Genomic DNA, 20,390 nt, shown 5'->3' on the forward strand with positions numbered 1-20,390 from the left:
CAGCAAGGTCTTCTAAGGGGGCAAGGGACAAAGACATGGCTAGGTTAGGTCCCCCAGTTAACTGGAGCTCCTTAAGAAGAGGACCATAAGCAGTGATTTTAGGCTTACAATAAATGAGGGTGTGGATCCACAGGAATGAAGGAAAAGAGAAAAACCTAGTTCTGGGCCCTGTCATGCATAATTATCAGAGGCTTTCTGTAGGGCCAGGGGAAACTGGGCTGGGCGAAGGTAGAAAGATGAAGGCCATCTCAGTCTGGGCTTGATCAGCTCTACCAGCCTTAAAAGCTCCCTGAAGAAGGAGGAATTGCATGAAGCTTCCTAATAGGAGTTGGGGCAATGGATGGCATCCAAAGAAAAAGGCAGGGAAAAGGCTGGTTTGGCTCAGTGGATAGAGCGTTGGCCTGCAGATTGAGGGGTCCCAGGTTCGATTCCAGTCAAGGGCACATGCCAGGGTTGCAGATCCCCAGTGGAGGGTGTGCAGGAGGCAGCCGATCAATGATTCTCTCTCATCATTGATGTTTCTCTCCCTCTCCCTTTCTCTCTGAAATCAATTTATATATATATATATATATATATATATATATATATATATATATAAAGCAGGGAAGAAAATATGTAAATAAGGAGGCTAAGCATGGAGAAAAAAAAAGTAAAAAGATTTCTGTAAATTTGGCATAAATAACTAACTTTAGCATTGGCTTTCCTCTGGATCAAGAATGGAACAAATAGAAGTAATTTGACCAACTCTTGAGTTGTTCACTTGAAAGCAAACAGTACAATCTCCTATGTCCCCTTTTCCTATTAGATGTAATACAAAAATGATGGCTGGAGCTGGAACAGTCATGTTGTACCATGAGGTGGAAGCAGAGTATTTGATAATGGTGGAGCAATAAGACAGAAAGTGTTGCTGCTATGCCTAGACAGCTGTAAAGGAGGAATACATTATTATCTTCCTTGAAAAAAGAAGTAAATGGAGTAGAGATCACAGATCTCTCCGAAAAATGCTCTAACAAACTCCCAACCCCTTTAGTGCCCAGCGTGTACTCACTTCAGTATCCCGTCAGTACAGCCTGAGAGTGTCACGTCATTGGGATTCAAATCTTGTAACCTGGCAAAGGAAGAAGCCACTACCTGTCAGAAACAGTGCCAGGAGCATAATCACTACCCCTCCCAACGTCCTATGATAGACACCCCACCTCTGCGCTTTTAATGGGGTAACGTGCTAGGCTGGTGCTAGGGTGGCCCCTCACAAAGGGGTATGAGCTAGGCTGAATACTTCAGAGAAGTTTCTTGCACCGGAAGTCCACAGACATAAGAGGAAGAGCTGGGGAGGGTCTGGTGAGTGGGAGGGTCCCGCACTTATTAGGGTAGAGAGTAAATATGGATCACTATCTTCTGACCCTGGGCCATGAGAATGAGCACCCTTACGTGTCACATGTCCTTCTTAGGAGAACGCCAACAAAGAGGCACTTGGAATTCACATGCTGCCAGAAAAGCTGTTTGGCCTTATTGATCAGTTTCTCATTCATAGCTTGGCCAAAGACAATGACCCTGTCTACCTGTAAGATAAAAGGGGAGGGGCTGAGACCAGGGAACAAAGGAAGGGCAGACGGGCCAAAGAGCTAAGGACATCAAGAGATCTCTGAGCACAAGGGGAATGAGGAGAATTCAGAGCACAAAAGAAAACTGCTTCTCCTGAGATCACGTAGGACCAGGCAGCCATTGCACCCTGACTTGGAGGGGCATCAAAGAGGAGGATAGGGTAGGGGCAGTGGTGTGGGTAGCTGGCTCAGTCAGGTCCCAAGAGCTGATTGCCAAATATTTAGGAATTTTGTGAGCCAGTTGTGAAACATGGCCATTATTAAATATTCAACTGTATGAACTTACAATTAAGTAAATTATATTAAAAACAAAGGTAATAAATAAAAACATATCACTTCCTAATTATTTGATTACATCTTACCGTTATGTAGTCTTGATCTTACTTACATGTACTTTATCTGTATTGTGGGAAATTACACAATAGTGTGATACTTACCATGTCTTCCCAACTCTGAGTTCACTGATATCTTGAAATCAGCCATGGAAGGAGAATTTACACCATGGAAATTAGCAAATGCTACTAACCAAGACTTATTTTCCCAGATTGCAGGTTGCTATATATTACCAGCATACCACTGGTTAGGGAGTTGCAGCCAGCAGGGAGCCGAACTGGGTACTGCACTTAGTTTGAAAGGTAGCTTTGAGGAGTGAGATACATCAGTTGTGGAGGAAAATGTTGGGGAGGGAAAGGTTTCTCAGAGACTGGGCAGTACTCACAGGAACCCTCTGCGCAGCCAGAGACAGCAGGTATTTCCCCAGAGTATGCAGGGACCATTCATAGTCTCCATCTAACTCCTGGAGGAAAAAGGTTCATGATATGTGGTTGCCTGGGAGCTGATCAGTAAGCAACAAACACCATAGTCTGCTTGGGAAATCTTGCGAACTGCATGTACAAGCCTTTCTCGACTTGGCAGGCTGTTCCCAGGCCTGTGGCCATTCACATATTTTTTCAGGGCAGGGGTGGGTGGCTGACCTGGACTTGAGCCTGGAGCTCGAGGGCAGTCTTCAGGATACCATCTTCTGCCTTAATCACTGCAGGCTTCAGAGCACCTTTTCCGCACAGCAGGAGATCCGCATGCTCCGCCCGCGCAATCATCATGCCCATCAACAGCAACACATAGTTCAAGGGGGGCTGATGGGACAAGCGTCAGGGTGAAATAAGGCTCCCCTACTTTTAAACCTACTCTTGTCCATCCAGCCCTGAAGGCCAAACACCTTCACTGCTTGGGGAAAGACAGAAATCCCCAGGTTAGGAGGGGACCTTCAGCAGCCCTCAGGAAGAGCTGCCCAGGAAGAGAGTGGAGAGAGGCCAGGACCCCTGCCCAGAATCAGTACTCGGATGAAGGGGGGTAAAAGTGAGTATCTTGGTGGCAGAAATTTAGAGAAGATTATGTACCAGCTAATTGTGAAATGTTAGTATTATAATCCATCAACAGGCTTGAGATCACATTCTAGGAATTGTCCCTAGGGACCAACATCTGACACTGGGAAGCAAATGCAAGTCATTTCTTTCAGTTGCTTGCTTATGCATGCTTGCTTGTGAGAACCAGGTCTGCACACAGGATACCTCTCGGGAGCCCCAGCATCCTATCAAGCTCCCATTTTTAAAGTTGTTTACCCCTTCTGGGTTGCTCTTGGGACAGATCTTGTCTGCATCAGCATCTGTCAGGTAGACCAGGAGGGTGCGGCCTGGCAGCGGGGGCAGGCTGTGCTTCACGGAGAGGTTCACAGCTGTCTCCAGGGCCTGCCGATATCGAGCCAGCATTTCACTGTCATATTTCCACTGTCTGCAGGCAGGAAAGGCACAGACACAAGGACTCAGGAGCTTCTCCGTGTGTCACTTTAAGGCAGATGGGAAGATGAGAACTGGCCACTTAAGTGTTGAGTTTTCCCCACCCGCCACCTTCCAGAGCCTGCCTCCATCGCCAGTAGAGAAGACAGGGACAGAGCTTCCCTTTGCTCAAATTCTACAGGACTCTCCTAATCCATTCTCGTGGCAGGAGAGAAGTCATCTGCAGACCCATTCTCTGAAATCACTTGCCACGCTTAACACATCAATCCATACTTGCTTCATAAGGCAAGATTTAACTGCTACATATTTTTTATTGTGTTTTAAAGAACAAACACTACTTCCTTACTCTGCAAACTGGCAGTTAAAGAGGAAAGAATTGAGCATTCATTCCACCCTTCCAATACAATCACTATTACAGGGTAACTAAATACCTTCAGTTGATGAGACAGGTTCTTTTTAGGATTGCAACTAATAAATATGAGGAATGACAGAAAACCTCCATCTGCAACTGCTAATGAAACAATTGGTTCAGGCAAAGATCATCAATGGATGAACCATTAACTTCATAGTGGAGAGATCAGGCTATCATCACCTAAGAGCACTGATCAATCTTAGCATCTTAGCATCACCATGACTGGGGCCACCAGACTTTTTGTGCATCCAGATCCTCTATCCTATTAGGAAGCAAAAAAAAGTCTGATAGGCTTTTTTTCACTTAAAAAAATGTTCTTATTGATTTCAGAGAGACAGAAAGGGAAAGGGAGAGAAAGAGAAACATTGATCAGTTGCCTCCTGAACACCCCCTGCTGGGGATCGAGCCTGCAACCTGGGCATGTGCCCTAACCAGGAATCGAACCGGGACCTCTTGGTGCATGGAATAACCCTCAACCAACTGACCATACTGGCTAGGACTTTTCCTTTTTTTTTTTAAAGTGTAATTGTCTTATAGTGTACAAAGAATCACCTACGAAATATTCTTATAAGAAAAAAAAAGTTAAATCTGAATTATTCAAGCCTTTGGAGTTAATGGCCAGGGTGCATGCAATAGAGGAACAAGTTAGATGACATCACGAGGAAGTAGAAAAATCTAGAATGTGGGACATTCTGTGGGGCCCCTGAACCTGGTTTCTACAGCAAGTCATGACATGAAAACAATTAAAAGAAATTTAAGAGACTTAATAACCAAATGTAATGTGTATGCTTTGTTTGGATCCTGATTTGAATAAAACTGTAAAATATTTTTGAGACAAGTGAAAAGTTTTAATATGGATTAGATAATAAATGATAATACCAAGGAATTTTTTTCAGTTTTGTTAAGTATATTAATGACATTCTGATTATATAAGGAAATGTCTGCTTTAAGAGATACATGAGAAGTACAGAGGGGTGAAATAAAATGCATCATATTATTTGGCATTTGTTTTTAAAATTATCTTCAAAAATAGGAAAAAGAAAAAGAAGAGAGGGGTCAGGAAAGGAAGTGTGGTAAAATGTAGATAATCACTGAATATGACTAGCAGTTCTATAGAATCCATTATACTATTCTCATTACTTGTGTAGATGTTTAAATTTTTTCATAATTTTTAAATCTATAGAATTCAGTAGTTTCTAACAGTACTATCCAATAAAATTAAATTACAATTAATTAAATTAAAATATTTTCATTTCAACATTCAATTAATACAAAAATTATGAATGAGATATTTTACATCCTTTTTTCATACCGTCCTCAAAATCCAGCACATCTCAGTTCCAACGAGCCACATTTCAAGTGCTCAGAAGCCACATGTGGCTAGTGGCTACCTTAATGGTATACTGTTCAGACTGTACACTAGGCTTGATTCTTAATGAACCGTGTTCAACCACTGGTCACTGATTCAGGATGTTCCTGGCCACCGAGTTCAAAAAGTTAAATGATCCCTGCCTTTGCCTTGAATGAAAATGAATGAAGATACTGTTGAAGCATCTGAAAGGATAGGGTGCTGGAACTTAGGACAGATTTCATGTCTGTGTTTGAGCCTGCTTGATGATAATATATGTGTCAAAAGAAAAGTGAAATAGTCAGAAAATACAGAGAGAGAAACCAACATAAAAACAGATGCCACAATGAAGAAAAAGAAAGAAAACTGAACCAGAGCAGAATCAGAAAAGACCCTAGCACCCACAAAGAGAAAGGGAGATGCTACACAGACTCACAGAATCCATAGAAACCAATGAGACAATCACAAAGAATAGATTTTGTTTCATGATATCTGTATAGAACAATGTTAACACTAAGTTTTGCTGTGCAAGAGACGATTGGAATCAAAAAAGTCTAAGCCATTGGGATGACTGACAAGCATGTCTTTAGAGAATAAAAGTTGGGGTTCTCAGATGACTCCCAAGCCTTGTTAGGGTACCTTTTGTTGCCCATCCTTTGCTTCCATATAACACACACACACACCCCTACCTGGTCCTGTGTACTCTCAGCTGCTCCCGCTTGAGTTGCTCATAAAACACAGGCATCATCATTGCTGCCCGAAGTTTCCGACGATTTAGGTTTTGAAGTTGCCTTTGATAGACCCGCCTCTTGACATTTCTTGAGTGTCTAATCATTATCCGCCTCATCAGTTGTGTGTTGGAAGGAAATGGCAATTCTGTGTGGCAACAGGTAAGTACCTGAGTCAGGCAGTTTCTATTCTCTCACCTTGTCTTCCCATCAATATTTGTCCTGCACCCTAACCCTTAAGGCGGGCAAGCATCTGACCTCTGCCCACCCCACACCCTGAGACTGGAAGGCAGGAGGCTGAAAAACACCAGTGCTGCTGCCTCATCTATTCTCAGACATGAGAGACAAACAGGAATTGGAAGAAGACAGATAATACCTTTATTTTTTAGTTGAGCCTCAAGGTCATTGATGGAATCATGGGCATTAAGAAATCTGAACGGAAACTGCCGACTGTGGATCACGGACTTCTGGAAAGCAAGGGAAGGGTCTGAGTGTGGGAGGCATTAGGGGCCTCCGGGACCAGATAACCACTTGAGATAACCACTCTAGATTTGTGGGAAGGTGAGGAAAGACAAGATGAATATTAGAGACGAGATACAGAGAAAGGGGGAGAAGATTAAAGAAAAATGAAAGTCTATGTGAGAATATGAGAAGAGGTAAAGAAGAAAGGAGAGGAGGTAACAGAAGGAGCTCTTTGTTTTACATCAGACTCCTTCTGAAGTCAGTTAAATTACAGAAGTGCTTCCTCCTGGTAGATCAGAAAATAAAAAGGGAAAGTTCTTTTTTCTTTAATTTATTGATTGTAGAGAGAGAGAGAGGAAGTAAGAGAGAGAGAAGCATCGATTTGTTTTTCCACATATTTATGCATTCATTGGTTGCTTCTTGTATGTGCCCTGACCAGAAATCGAACCCTCAACTTGGCATCAGGACAATGCTCTAACCAACTGAGCTACCCAGCCAGGGCAAAGGAAAGTTCTTATACTCTAATTTCTCAAAGGTGTGATGAACCCCCAGACCTATCTCCCCCAACCTATCTGTATCCCCTTACCTGCCCACATGGAAATAGCTTGGCGGCCATGACCTTCCCCAGCCACTAAGAACAGCCCAGTCCCCAAAACTGCAACAGCATCTCCACACCCACCTTCCTGCTCCCTGCCCCTCACAAATACCGCTTGCTGGAGTCTCTGCAGTACAAGCTCGTGGTGGTGGGCACTGATCCCAACCCGCAGCAGGTTGCACAGATTCCGAAGCATGGCCATGAAGGGGAGCTTCCCATTGTCTGCAGAAGGTCAGAAGGTCGGACAGGGGCGAGAAAAGGAAACAAAGGATAAGTGAGAGGTCAGAAATCAGAACAAGAAGTTCAGAGGATGTAGAAAATTCAGGATGGAGGGAGTGGGGTATTAACATATGATCCATCCTACTCAAAATGTTTTAAAGGTCCACAAAGAAAAACAAACAAACACGGTTGGCCTGAAGTTTGGAGCAAAATTTATACAACACTGTTTATGGGACAGCTGTTTCAATAAACAGCTTATGCTATCACTTTGTCTGTTGGCTCCAGCCCTGAGACTGGGCTCAACTGGCAAAATATATTCTTTAATCAAAAGTAGTGATTTCCCTAGTGAACAAAATAAACTGATGAACAAAATAGATCCAGAGACACAGAAGCATGGAACAGACTGATGAATCTCAGAGGGAAGGTAGGGGCGGGTGGGTGGGTGGGGAGAGATTAACCAAAGAATGTATATGCATATATGCATAACCTATGGACACAGACAATAGTGTGGTGAAGGCTTGGGGGTGGAGTTCAGGGTGGAGGGGGTCAATGGGGAAAAAAGGGAAACATCCGTAATATTTTCAACAATAAAGATAATTTTTTTTAAAAAAAAGAGTAATGATTTACAAATTTTTTAGATGGCTAAAAGAGAAATTTCACAGTGTAAGTTTGTTTATTAATAAATTATATTCATGTAGTCCAGCAGTTCTCAACCTGTGGGTCGCGACCCCTTTGGGGTCGAACGACCTTTCACAGGGGTCGCCTAAGACCATTGGAAAACACATATGTAATTACATATTGTTTACAGTAGCAAAATTACAGTTATGAAGTAGCAACAAAAATAATTTTATGGTTGGGGTCACCACAACATGAGGAACTGTATTAAAGGGTTGCTGCATTAGGAAGGTTGAGAACCACTGATGTAGTCCAATCATTAGTTAATATTTCAAGGCACAATATACACTTAAGATAAGGTTCATCATCATGATAGTGAATGTAAACCCCTATTTCAAATAGTCTTCTTGATCCTTTTAAGTTTTCTGGGGAACTTGTACAATCTGATTAAATAGTCATTATTTTTCATTTACATATAAGTGAAAAAGACTTGCAACGAAACAAAATTTCACCTCTGTCACTTCCTGTTTCACCTGGGTGCCCCCACTTTAGAGAGCAGGTCTGTCGGCCCCAAACCCACATCCCATGCTCTAGTCTGCATTTCTCAGCAGCTTTCATCAGGAGAATGGAAAGAGGAGGGTGTGTACACAGTATAAGTGATGCGTGACAGCTGATGAACAATTGTATCCTTTGTAAAGTCATGTTTTCTCAATTGTTGCTATGTATGGAAGATCTTCTAGATATAAGAACTTAAGTCAATATCATATTTATGACTCTAGAAAATAAACTGAGTATTTATCCTATAGATTGAGAAATTTGCTGTTTCATTCCAAAGAAACTGTTTGTAAATTAATGAACCAGTGGTCTCCAAAGAGGGGTCTGTATATCTAATTACATTTTATCTTATATTTTATACTTATTTTATATATTTTAATATTTTATTTATTTACTTATATTTATTTTCATACCTATATTAAAATAATTATATTTTCTATATTTTTAAAGTACATTAATTTGTTAGTATATGTACAAAATTTTTATAAATACAGAGTAGGGAAAAAGTAGGTTTACAGTTGTTCATATGGAAAATAATACAATAATTAATAAATAATAACACAAGAATAAGCTTTTTCATACAACTATAAACCTACTTTTTCCTACTCTGTATATATATATATATATATATATATATATATATATATATATATATTCTGTTGTATCCCAAAATTTATTTTGCAATATATAATAATTTAAAAAGAAGTCTGGAGTCCAGTGGGTTAGACTCTGGGCATTTGTCTCAACCAAGAATAATGACACAGTTTTGATTTTCAGGGGCAGAGAGAGAAGGTGGAGATGATGCATACGAGAGTCATCTACATATATTGGCTGCCATCCAGGCTTCTCTATTCTACTCCACCCAAAGTTGAATCAATACTGGGGAAGAGGTTACCAAGCACGTGTGTGCATGTGTGTGGAACATGTGATTCTGATGCATAGACCACCAGTGACAACCACAAAGTGAGAGGAGTGCTAGCAGCTGAGCAATCCGGGCTTCCCTGAGTATAATCTATAAATAGCAGCCCACAGAGAAATAAGGTAAAAGCCAACGTGAGCTTCCAAGGCTCTAAAATGAGAAGTCTACAAAACTCAAGCAGATAAAAGGTCTGGTTAGATATTTCTCAATGGAAGGAAGTTGACTTTAAATTGTCAAAGATGAAAGAGGAAATAAAAGAGAACAAAATGGGATAGACAGAACCTTCTATAGTTAAAAATTAAAAAACAAAAAGAGAAGATTGAGAGTAACTTGGTCCTCCCTGATTTGAAGTTTTTTAACTCAATATGGGCAAATTACCTAAAATTCTATGTTCTAAATATGAATTTCTGTGGAGATTCTACTATGCCATGTGCCAGAAAGTTCTATCTTATTTGGATGAATTACACAGATATTGATACAAGTGAAATCAGGGAGAAGGTACCACTTTTGTCATGTGTTGATAAAGACCTAACCACATCTGGAATAATGATCTATATCTACAATTGCAATGTTACTCAAAGCAGACACCCCTGTCCACTTGGGTATGGTCAATTGCAGACCTTGTAAGTCCAATAATTTTTAGTGATACAACTACCAAGCAATAGAATAACTGCATCATGTCATGGAAATCCTCTAGTCTGAAATGGAGAGGCATAAATCGGGAAGAGCAGAAGAGGGTGTGATGGTCAAGGTTACTGTACCAATGAGTTCCTCCCAGACGGAAGCTTTGTTCCCCCGCAAGCTCAGCTCCCGCTCCCAGGTCTCAGGCCGAGATAGCTTCATCCGCTTCCCAGCTCTGCCAGAATCCCATGGGCCGGGGAGGCGACTTCGAGAAAAGACCTGCAGGTTGGAGGGGTATCTGAAACAGAGGAGGAAAAGCTTATCATTTCAAAGCCAGCTGAAGATACCTCAGGAAAGGAAAGGTGAGCCAGTCAAAGCTAGTCAGTCATGTTTACAGGCCACATCTGCCCAAACTAATGTTGCTGGGGTCAGAACTACAGGGATTGGGGCCATGGATGTAGAAGAGTCAGGGGGTTTCCCAGATGGAATGTACGTTCGGAGTATATCTTCCCACCTGTAGCCTAGCAGGGCATGCACGTGCTGGGCAGGCTCCTGGATGTGCAGTCGCTGTACCAACTTCTTCAGGGTGAACCTTGGTGGCTTCTTTCTCTCTGGCACTGCGTTGTAGGACTCCTCAAACTGTGGAAATATCCCCAAATCCCACTGGGGTCATTTAATCTATGACCATGGTCACTTTCTTCAGAAAGCAGAACCTAAGACCATCCTATACCTAGGAGTTCATTTCTTTCCCAAAGGAGATTTGGGCAGAGTAAGAATAAGGGGTAAAAATCTCTATCAACAAGAACTTCTGTGGTAAGCATAATATAGCAGTGTTTTGGGATCACCATGTTTTATTTACACAAGATTGAACTATCAATGGTAAAATGGAGTCACTGGCTTGTGAACAGCAAGATGGAGGTAGGATGAACAGAGAACACTTTGTTCTCCAAGGGAGGAAAGAGGAAAGGGTCTCTTATTTAAATCACTGAGACTTGGACCAGGAGGAGGCAGCAGAATAATGCAGGCTATGAGAAGTTAAAAAACTGAAAGAAGTTGCTTTACAGAATCTTCTATGGTGGAAGAAGAGCTAAGTTTGGGATGTATTAATAGGATGAAAAGATCAGCTGACTGACTGAGAATGTGTTTTCTTTTTTTTTTAAAGAATCTGTATATCTAGTTTTTTTTTTTTATTTTTATTTATTTATTTTTAAAATATATTTTATTGATTTTTTACAGAGAGGAAAGGAGAGAGATAGAGAGTCAGAAACATCGATGAGAGAGAAACATCGATCAGCTGCCTCCTGCACATCTCCCACTGGGGATGTACCCGCAACCCAGGTACATGCCCTTGACCGGAATCGAACCTGGGACCCTTCAGTCCGAAGGCCGACGCTCTATCCACTGAGCCAAACCGGTTTCGGCGAGAATGTGTTTTCTTATAATGCTTACATCTTCCTAATAATCTATGTCAATGATGACGGTGGTGGTAGCTCACATTTATTCAGGGCCAGGTGTTGTTAGAATTACTGGAAATACAATAACTGATTTAAGCCTCACAAAAACCCAATGAACTAGGTACTATTATAATCCCCATTTTATATCTGAGGAAACTGTGGCAAGAGAGGGTAAATCATTTGACCAAAGTCAGGTAGCCAGCAGTGCTGGTGGTGGAGGGATTCACACCCAGGTTAGAATTCAGATTGTATGCTCTTAACCACTAAGTGAAGTGACTTATTTGTCATTAATGCAAATTAAAAAAATGGTTTGGTTTGTTTTTAAAAATTCTTATGGAAGGTAAATATTTCATGTCTTTAACTCATTTATCCAGCTGGACATGCCACCTGTCATTAAAGAAATGGGGGGGAAATTCTGTAATTTATTGCTTTACTTTTGAGCAAGTATTAGTAATCAAGTTTAAAAAGACTGTAATGAAACTAAACAGATATTAAATCCAAGTTTTAGAGGGGGGTAAAAAATGGGGGGAAAGCCCTAGCTGGTTTGGCTCAGTGGATAGAGCATCAGCCTGCAGACTGAGGGGTCCCAGGTTTGATTCTAGCCAAAGGCACATGCCCTGGTTGCAGGCTCGATTCCCAGTAGGGGGCATGCAGGAGGCAGCTGATCAATGATTCTCTCTCATCATTGATGTTTCTATCTCTCTCTCCCCCTCCCTTCCTCTCTGAAATCAATAAAGATATATATATATATATATATATATATATATATATATATATAGCCTTTCCCAGTGCTCTCAATAATCACATAATCCCATAATCACAGCTGAGAATGCCCCAGGTAGGAAATTGGCCTGGGCCTACCACACCCTCTATTTGTATTTCTAAACCAAATGGAATTCCATTTCTAAGTATCAGTTGAGAAGATTGTTCATGCAGAACAAGGCACTCACCTTCTCCTGTTCATTTTTAAGAAACCTAAGGTACTTTGGCAAATATTTCTGTGTCTCAGAAAATGGACGCTCCGTCTTCTGTGGGGACAGGAGAAGCGGTTTCAAAAAGGGAAATGCACGTCGTCCCTGGAAAGATCCATTTCAATAGCCCCAAAGGCCCATCTCTGTCCAAAAGGAAGCCAGCTAGGAAAGAGGCAGGCCCTGCCTTCTCTGCCTCCTGAGCTCTACCCAGCTCCTCTGCATTTTTCGGACTGTTTGTTCCTGGTGATAGGAACATGCCAGACACTTAGTGTGGGATCCCCCTGGATCAGCATGTTCCTTCGTCCCTCCCTTTCCAGAGAAAAGGGACCTGGGCTGTGAATGACCAGAGCTGAGATAGGGACTGACTGGAGGCCGGGGGGGTCGTTGGGGGCGTCTCTTGGCCCTGTGCTTCCGAGGGTTGTACTTGGCCAGCTGGTACTCATCAAACTGGGTGAATTTGTCAGTCATAGCAGCACGCAGGCAGGCAGGCAGGGCCACCAGCTTGTCCTCCTCTCCTTCAGCCAGGCTCTGCCAGAGAGAGAAGAGACCATCAGGAGTGAGACCCAAACAAACCCTCCAAAACAAAACAAGACCCATCACAGGGTTAAATGAGAATAGGGAGCGAGTTCTCAGCCCAAGCTCTAAAGCAGGGGTGGGGAACCATTTTTCTGCCAAGGGCCATTTGGATATTTATAACATCATTCTCAGGCCATGCAAAATTAACAGTTTAAAAATTAGCTTGCTATATCTGGTCAAACATTTAATTAACTCATCCCTAGTGCCTTGGCAGGGCCACACCAAATGATTTCTTGGACCTTATACGGCCTGCAGGCCAGATGTTCCCTACCCCAGCTCTAAAATGACAGTTTCTGTGGTACTGGGCTAGTCAACAGACTTCCATGCACTTTCTTCATTGCAAACACAAGGTCCAGAATAAGACCAATTCTTCTTAAACTGTGGTCCAGCCCTTCTCAATCATAGTCTCCCTGTTGGGCAACCCAGCCTGGTAGAGGGAAATGCTGTCCTATCTGGGCACCAAGGTTGGGGGCAGCAGAGGGGAGGCCAAACTGGCCGAGAATTTTCTCCAGGGATGCAATGAGCAAAAGAGAGAAACCTATGTGAAGGCCAAAGTTCAGGGAAGTGAGTGCCATACCTGGTAGAACTCGGCTACCTGAATCCAATCAGAAGGCAGCTGGACAATGGCACAGAAATATCGTCGCAGGTGGGGGCGGCAGACTGGCAAGAAGGCAGCAATGGCCAAGGTTAGGTTGGCTACATCCCTGATGTTCAGCTGCTGCCTGGCGTACAGAGATGCCTAGGGTGCAGGGTGGGGAGGGTTAGCATCTCAGCCACTTCTCCCAGAGCTTCATGCCCTAAACTAACTTGCATATCTAATCTACCCGCATAAAACCTTCCCTGATCCCTCCAGACTGTCTATGAAATATCAAGTTCAACCTCTGAGCTTTGCACCCTAAACCCTCTGTAATTTAGTCCGTTCCTGCCTTTGCAGCATGTCTTCTCCTGGGTCTATGGATCACCTCCCGACTCAACAGGGCCTTTCCCTCTTTGGAAGACCTCCCACCTTCAACATCTATCAAAGACTTGCCCTGGGTTCAAAGTGCTGATTAAACCTGACATCTTCCAAAGTCTCATCGAAAATATTTCCCCCCTCTTTTCTACTTCTGAAACAGTCACTTATCTACTGTGCCATTTGCATTTACATATTTGGGAGCGTTTTCCTGACCTAACAGTACCATAAGCTCCTTAAGAGCCAGATCATGTTTCATTCTGTTGGTATGACCCTCAAGACACTGTATACTTAAACCTGCATACTTGCTAAACAAATGAACCCTAGCATACTCCTTCCCAACCCCATCTTCTCCACTCCTCAAAGAACCCTAGGGACCAGGCCACAGACTCACCCAGAGATCATATCCACTTCTTAAGTGAAGCTCCCTCCACCAACAGCACAAAGCTGGTCACCATCCCCCTCACACACCATAAGCACATTCTCTAGCTCCCAGCTTTCCACTTCCATCCACTCTCTCACACCACAATACCTTGAGGATAAACTCAGGCTCCAAGGGGGCAAGTTCACTACAGATTTCCAGGAGGGCAGTCTTGGTAGGGTTGGCTTCATCTTTCATGTTTACCTTTGATGCCACAGTGGAGCACAACAAGCTCATTAGAGCCATCTGGGAATTGAGATAGAGAGGGAAGGAAGGAGGAAAGCGGTAATGAGGACCAACTTAAGCATCCCTCAGGCCAACTTACAAAATCATGGACAGAGAAAAATGGATCCCAGATTCAGATGTTTTTTCAACCCATAGGTTGGAAAGGGGATTAGGAGGTGAGAAATAAGAGTTGGTTGATGGCCCTCCCTCCCCTTCCACCAGTGGAAGGGATCTGGTTCAGTCTTTGGACACTACTCCTCCCACCCACCACACACCCTTCACCCACCCCACACCCATCAACCTCTTTCCCACACTGGAACTTTTACCTTCTTCTCCTGAAGGACCTGGTCAGTGGGCTCAGACGAAAACTCGGGGTCTCCAGGGGTAAGCTTCAAGGCCATTTCCTCCACCTCCTCCTCCTCTCCCAAACTTAGACTGTAAAAAGGCATTTGAGCCTCTGTCCATTTCTTCTCTCCTGGCTTTTTCTCTTCTGAAGAGGACCAATGACCCTAGGGATAGTGGCAATTATTAATCACAGTCCCTCAAACATAGATAGATCTGAAGGCAGCTCCCAGGGATAGGAAATGTCTACATTTATCTTCTAGCACCTCAACTCCTCTCCCTTCACACCCAGCACCAATCTGTCCTGTCTGATATAGGGATCTCTCACTATCACACATACCATCAGGTAGGGTTAGAGCTATCTGATGGGGTCATTTAGCTTAAATGGGATAATGCATGTATGACTCTTAGCAAATTGCAAAGCCCTAACTAAGTATAAGGTGGCAGTAGCTGTAACCCTGACAATGACTCTATGTGGTAGATTTCCAATGACCTTGTTTTAAAGGTGAGGAAATTATGGTGGGGGGTAATGGGGAGAAAAAAGGGGGACATCTGTAATACTCTCAATAAGAAATATAAATAAAATAAATAAATAAATGTGAGGAAATTAAAGTTTCAAAAGGCTAAGAGTCTTGCCCAAGGTTGTGCTTATAATAGGCAGAGACAGTATAGGGCTCAGGTTAGTCTTTCCCTCAGTCCGAATCCGAGGCTATACAGAGGAATGTGTGTTTGTATACTGATTCCGACCCGTGCTCATATATGCGTGTATAAGTGGACCTGTGTCTGTACAAGCACCTCCAGGGGACTGGGCCAGGGTACAGCAGATGTGTCTCATGCCTGAACAGGATCTCAAAAGCACTTGACTGCCTGTGCTATTGCAACATCATGATGGCTCCCCTCCTGAGCAGAGGCTTTCTGAGGACAGGGCCTGTTTTTGCTCTACTGTCCAGAATGTCTGAACTAGATATGTAATGAGAGTAATGATGCTGATGAAGCCAGCCCTGGGGTAAAGGGCGCCTCAGGAAGCGGCTTCAAGTAGATAAGTACACAGAGCAGCACAGAGAGACACTGTGGCACAAAAGCTAAGAACTAGAGCATCCAACAGACATGGCTGCAGTCAAGACGAGCGCCGAGAGCTATTACCAAAGCTGTTTCCTGAGCTCCCTGTGTGGCAGAGATGGATTTCAGGGCTCTGGGGCAGGTCAGAGGGCCTGGTACCTCAGAGAAACACTGAGTCCTCCAGGTTGGAGGCTCAGAGAGCAGGTGGCTACTGGTGTCCAGGCTGCACAGATCAGCTTGCACCAGCTGAGATGTCTGGACACATTGAAGAAAGGAGCTGGCAGACATAGGGCTCTTTAGAATAGAGAGTGTAGCCAGGCACCGGTTCTCCAAGGAGAGAATGTCTGGGTGGGCAGATACATGTCCATGTGGTTTCTCCATGAGCTTCATGTCAGGAAGTGTGGCCAGGCACCGATTTTCCAAGGAAAGGATGTCTGGGTGGGAAGACACATGTCCATGTGGTTTCTCCATGATCTTCACATTAGGAAGTGTGGCCAGGCATCGGTTCTCCAAGGAGAGGATGTCTGGGTGGGCAGACACGTGCCCATAAAGTTTCTCCATGGCTGGAGCCCAACCAGTATATCCTAGATGGAGAGAAAGATGTGATGAGCACTTGGCTGCACTGGGAGTATATCTTTCCTATAGCACTCCTGGTAATGCCAGTGACCTGCAGGCAGAGAACAGCCAATACTTCTTTTTCCAGGACTGGGTTTATTATAAGGATGTATTCAGGGAGTATTCTACAGAGAGAATAGAGGGAGTATTCTAAGGGAGAAGAGTAGGGAAAGGTAAGGCAGAAGTTAAGAGCAGGAAGTTTGTTTTCTTAAACAGACATGTCTTCACATGAAGGAGTAAAGGAGCCCCCAAGGGCTGTAGGTGTGATCCCAACTTAGTATAGGGGCCACACTTGTAACCTGGACTCTGGATTCTTAGCTCCAGAAACAAACATTTGGGTCAAGTTGTCTACATGCACTACCTCAACTTCTCTGCCTCCTACTCACTCTTCAACCAAATAAATGGGATTCTGTCCCACTATTCCTGCAAGGCTGTCCTCTTAGGTAACTAGTGGAATTCTTGTTATACAAAAACAGACACATCTGGGAACTTATCTTCCTTCTTCTCTCAATATGAGACTGTTGATCACTCTCATTGAAACTCTCTTTTCTTTTGGCTTCCATGATGCTACTGTCCTGGTTTTCCTCTGACAACTGTGACCACACCTTCTTGGGGGTTCCTTCTCTGCCATTCCTTGAATGTTAATGCTCCTTAGAGTTGTAATCATTCTGTATACTTTCCCAACATAGTCTCACCTATTCTGTGGCTCCAAATAACATTTCTATGCTGGCAACTCACAAATTTATTCCTTGACCTAGATCTCATCTGAGCTTCATACTCATTTACCCACTTGCCTGTTGGACATCTCCACGTGGGTGACTCAAAGGTATGCAAAGCTCCATAGATCCCAAATGTATTGTCTTTCTCACAATCGCACCTCTTCTCCAAATCTATCCCCACTCCTTTGCCACCTCTGCTTACAGAGGTTTGGAGAGGAACAAACCTGAGTTTAAATCCTTATGGGACCTTGAATCTACTTGGGACCTTGGGCTTCCTTATACTTTCTGCGCCTCAGTTTCCTCATCTACAAAATTGAGATAAATGTCTCCCTCCCTCCACAGAGTTGCTAGAGGAATAAGTGAGAAAAAAAATATAATAAGCACTTACAGCAACACTTAGTAAGTGTTCAATAAATAAAATCTATTGTTATTTTCACCCAATAAATTACTGAAACCTATTGATTCTACTCTATCAGTGTCTTTCAAACCTATCCAGTTCTCTCCATTCTGCCTGCCACCACCTTTGTTAAAACCCTGCAATTCGCCGAAGCCGGTTTGGCTCAGTGGATAGAGCGTCGGCCTGCGGACTCAAGGGTCCCAGGTTCGATTCCGGTCAAGGGCATGTACCTGGGTTGCCGGCACATCCCCAGTGGGAGATGTGCAGGAGGCAGTTGATTGATGTTTCTCTCTCATCGATGTTTCTAACTCTCTATCTCTCTCCCTTCCTCTCTGTAAAAATTCAATAAAATATATTAAAAAAAAAAACAACCCTGCAATTCATGTGGACCCCAGTATGTAGATCTGTTTAAATAAAGGAGTACCCCGAAAAAAAAAGGAGCACCCTGATACATACCCCAGCCACTGCTTAATACATAGCCTTGTTTATTTTGTCACGGTAAAATGTTACCTTGTTTGCTTATTTGCCTCCTTGTTCACTCTTTCTCCTTACACCAATAGAACTCCCTGAGGGTTCCTTTATCTTGTTTTCCTTTACATGCCCTGCATCATACATATAACCTGGCTTCTGATTGTTAGGTCTGGCCAAATAATTGAATCAATACCCTCTCCCCTGGGAACTGACCTATAGGCCACTTCACAATAAACATTCCACTTGCTAAGACCATTATCTCTCCCCTCTGGAGTTTCCCAGAATCCAGACCTGCACAGAGAATTCTCTGCCCAGAAAAAGCCCGCCTAGAGTCCTTTAAAAACCTCTGACTCCCTGCCGTTGGCTGCTGGCGCCATTTTGGGGCTCAGCCCATCTGGTATACAGACGACTTAATAAATTCATGATTTTTCACCCCTTTTGGCTTCGTGCGTTCCTCCTTCGGTGACCCTAACACTGATCATGTTTCAGCCTCATCTCTTACTGTTATTCTCATCTAACTCTAAGTTTCCACTTTATGTAATCACATAAAGGCAGGTACCTGAAACACTCTTCCTTCTATAAAGACCACTCCTTCCCCAGCCCTTCCTTTACCAGGCCAAACTGTACTTTCCTCTCACTCAGCAGGCTTCAATTTAATAGTTCCTCCAAGGAGCCAGCCAGTCTAATTTAGGTGGCCCTATGTTCTCACAACATCATACCTCCTCTATCATAGAACATATCCTCTGGATTGTAATTGCCTGTTTGTCTTTCATTCCACCAGATTATAAGTTCCTGAGAACAAAAACCCCTTGTGGCCCTGTTCACTATTGTTTCTACAATACCCTTGTCAGTGGGATTCAGAGACTTTTGACAATCTGGTGAAAGCTATGGAGTTTTTCTTAGAAAAGCATGAGTATATACTATTTTGCACTCAATTTTCAGGGCCCATCCATGGATCTCTTAGAATCTCCATTAACTACAAATTAAGAACCTCTGCTTGACAGAATGCTTGAACTTATACTATTGGAATGTATTTACTCATTTTTGACAAATGCATTTGCATTTAAGTATTTTAGGAATAAGTATGTTGTTAAATGAATCATTTGAACCTCAAATGCAAGAACTTATGGAGAGGTACGTAGATGCTTCCAAGAAAATCTGAATGGACAGACAATCCAGAACCAGAAAAGACATGGATAGCTCACTGGACATCAGTGTGGGCAAATTACATCACAAATGATGGCCCTTGTGCCCTGTACACTTCCCTCATATCTTAGTACCACATAAGCCCCAGAGAACGGAGTGGGGAAATCTCAGAATTAACTCAAGGTTTTTTTTTTTAATGTCTCAAAACAAAAATTAACAGAAAAACACAGTTAAATACTTTTTGCACCCTGGAGTTTGGGAAGGGAGATTCAGCTGTAAACTACAAATGAAAAGTCCCCAGCCCCCCACCCCCATCTCTAGTTCCATTCTCCAGGGATACCACTGGTGTTTTATATGAATAGTTTCAGATACAGTGGGGCCTTGACTTACGAGTTTAATTCGTTCCTAGACTGAGCTCGTTAACTCAAATTACTCTATCAACTCAATGCAAAAAATCAGCCGAGAGACAGCTGGTATCTCAAAACACTAGTTAGTCGGGACACTCGTAAGTCAAGGCCCCACTGTATTTTCTATGCTTATACAAATATATAAGCATAGAAATGCTTCTTCCACCCACCCCCTTTTTTCTTCTTCGCTTTACATAAAGAGGACCATACTTTAGACACCATTCTGCACTCAGTGTGTGTCATGGAAACCTTGTTGTATTAACACATTAACACCCACATCACTTTTACAAAAGTTGGCTGTATGAGATCCTTTCCTGTTGTAGCACCGCCCGGGTTTCTGTTATTACAAACTCCCTTGTTAGTGGTAGTTACTATCTCCTTCCAAGGAGCACTGAGCAGGGAGACTCGTTCTCTCTTGGTCTCTTCCTCCCTCTTATGTCCCTTCTATGTCCTGCCTCTCCCTGGCCCTCACTCTCTCCTCCGGCTTTCCATCGGCCCTTCTCACTGTCCCTTCCACACACGCACACACCCTCCCGGACCTGCCGGGAGGAGCCGGCACACGCACCCACCCGCGTCCGCCCCACCCGAGCCTGGGCCGCGCTCGGCCCCTCGCACCGGCTCTCCGTGCCGAGCCCAGTGCCCCAGGCGCCCGGCCAGGGCGGCTTTTACCTGCGCTCGGACCGTCCCCGGGGCCACTCGGCGCTGGAGAAGCTGGCTGCCTGGGACGCCGATCTCGGTTCTCCGAAGCAGGAAGCAGGAGCCGGGCT

General features: G+C 43.5%; 1 protein-coding gene across 1 annotated transcript in view; it reads right to left on the reverse strand.

Moving 5' to 3' along the window:
• TEP1 (telomerase associated protein 1) overlaps nt 1-20,390 on the reverse strand; it is a 37,762-nt gene extending 17,372 nt beyond the window's left edge. The window contains 17 exon segments of the mRNA XM_070425789.1: nt 1,049-1,108; nt 1,429-1,559; nt 2,320-2,397; nt 2,576-2,734; nt 3,221-3,389; nt 5,844-6,030; nt 6,259-6,349; nt 7,052-7,161; nt 10,009-10,166; nt 10,383-10,507; nt 12,273-12,350; nt 12,660-12,821; nt 13,447-13,608; nt 14,354-14,488; nt 14,794-14,976; nt 15,953-16,452; nt 20,293-20,390. Coding sequence (XP_070281890.1) covers nt 1,049-1,108; nt 1,429-1,559; nt 2,320-2,397; nt 2,576-2,734; nt 3,221-3,389; nt 5,844-6,030; nt 6,259-6,349; nt 7,052-7,161; nt 10,009-10,166; nt 10,383-10,507; nt 12,273-12,350; nt 12,660-12,821; nt 13,447-13,608; nt 14,354-14,488; nt 14,794-14,976; nt 15,953-16,429 — 2,465 coding nt within the window. The 5' untranslated portion in view covers nt 16,430-16,452; nt 20,293-20,390.

This window comes from Myotis yumanensis, unplaced genomic scaffold (assembly GCF_028538775.1).
Source record: "Myotis yumanensis isolate MYYU_CA2020_CCGP unplaced genomic scaffold, mMyoYum1.0.hap1 SCAF_1, whole genome shotgun sequence".
In the NCBI taxonomy this organism is placed as follows: domain Eukaryota; kingdom Metazoa; phylum Chordata; class Mammalia; order Chiroptera; family Vespertilionidae; genus Myotis; species Myotis yumanensis.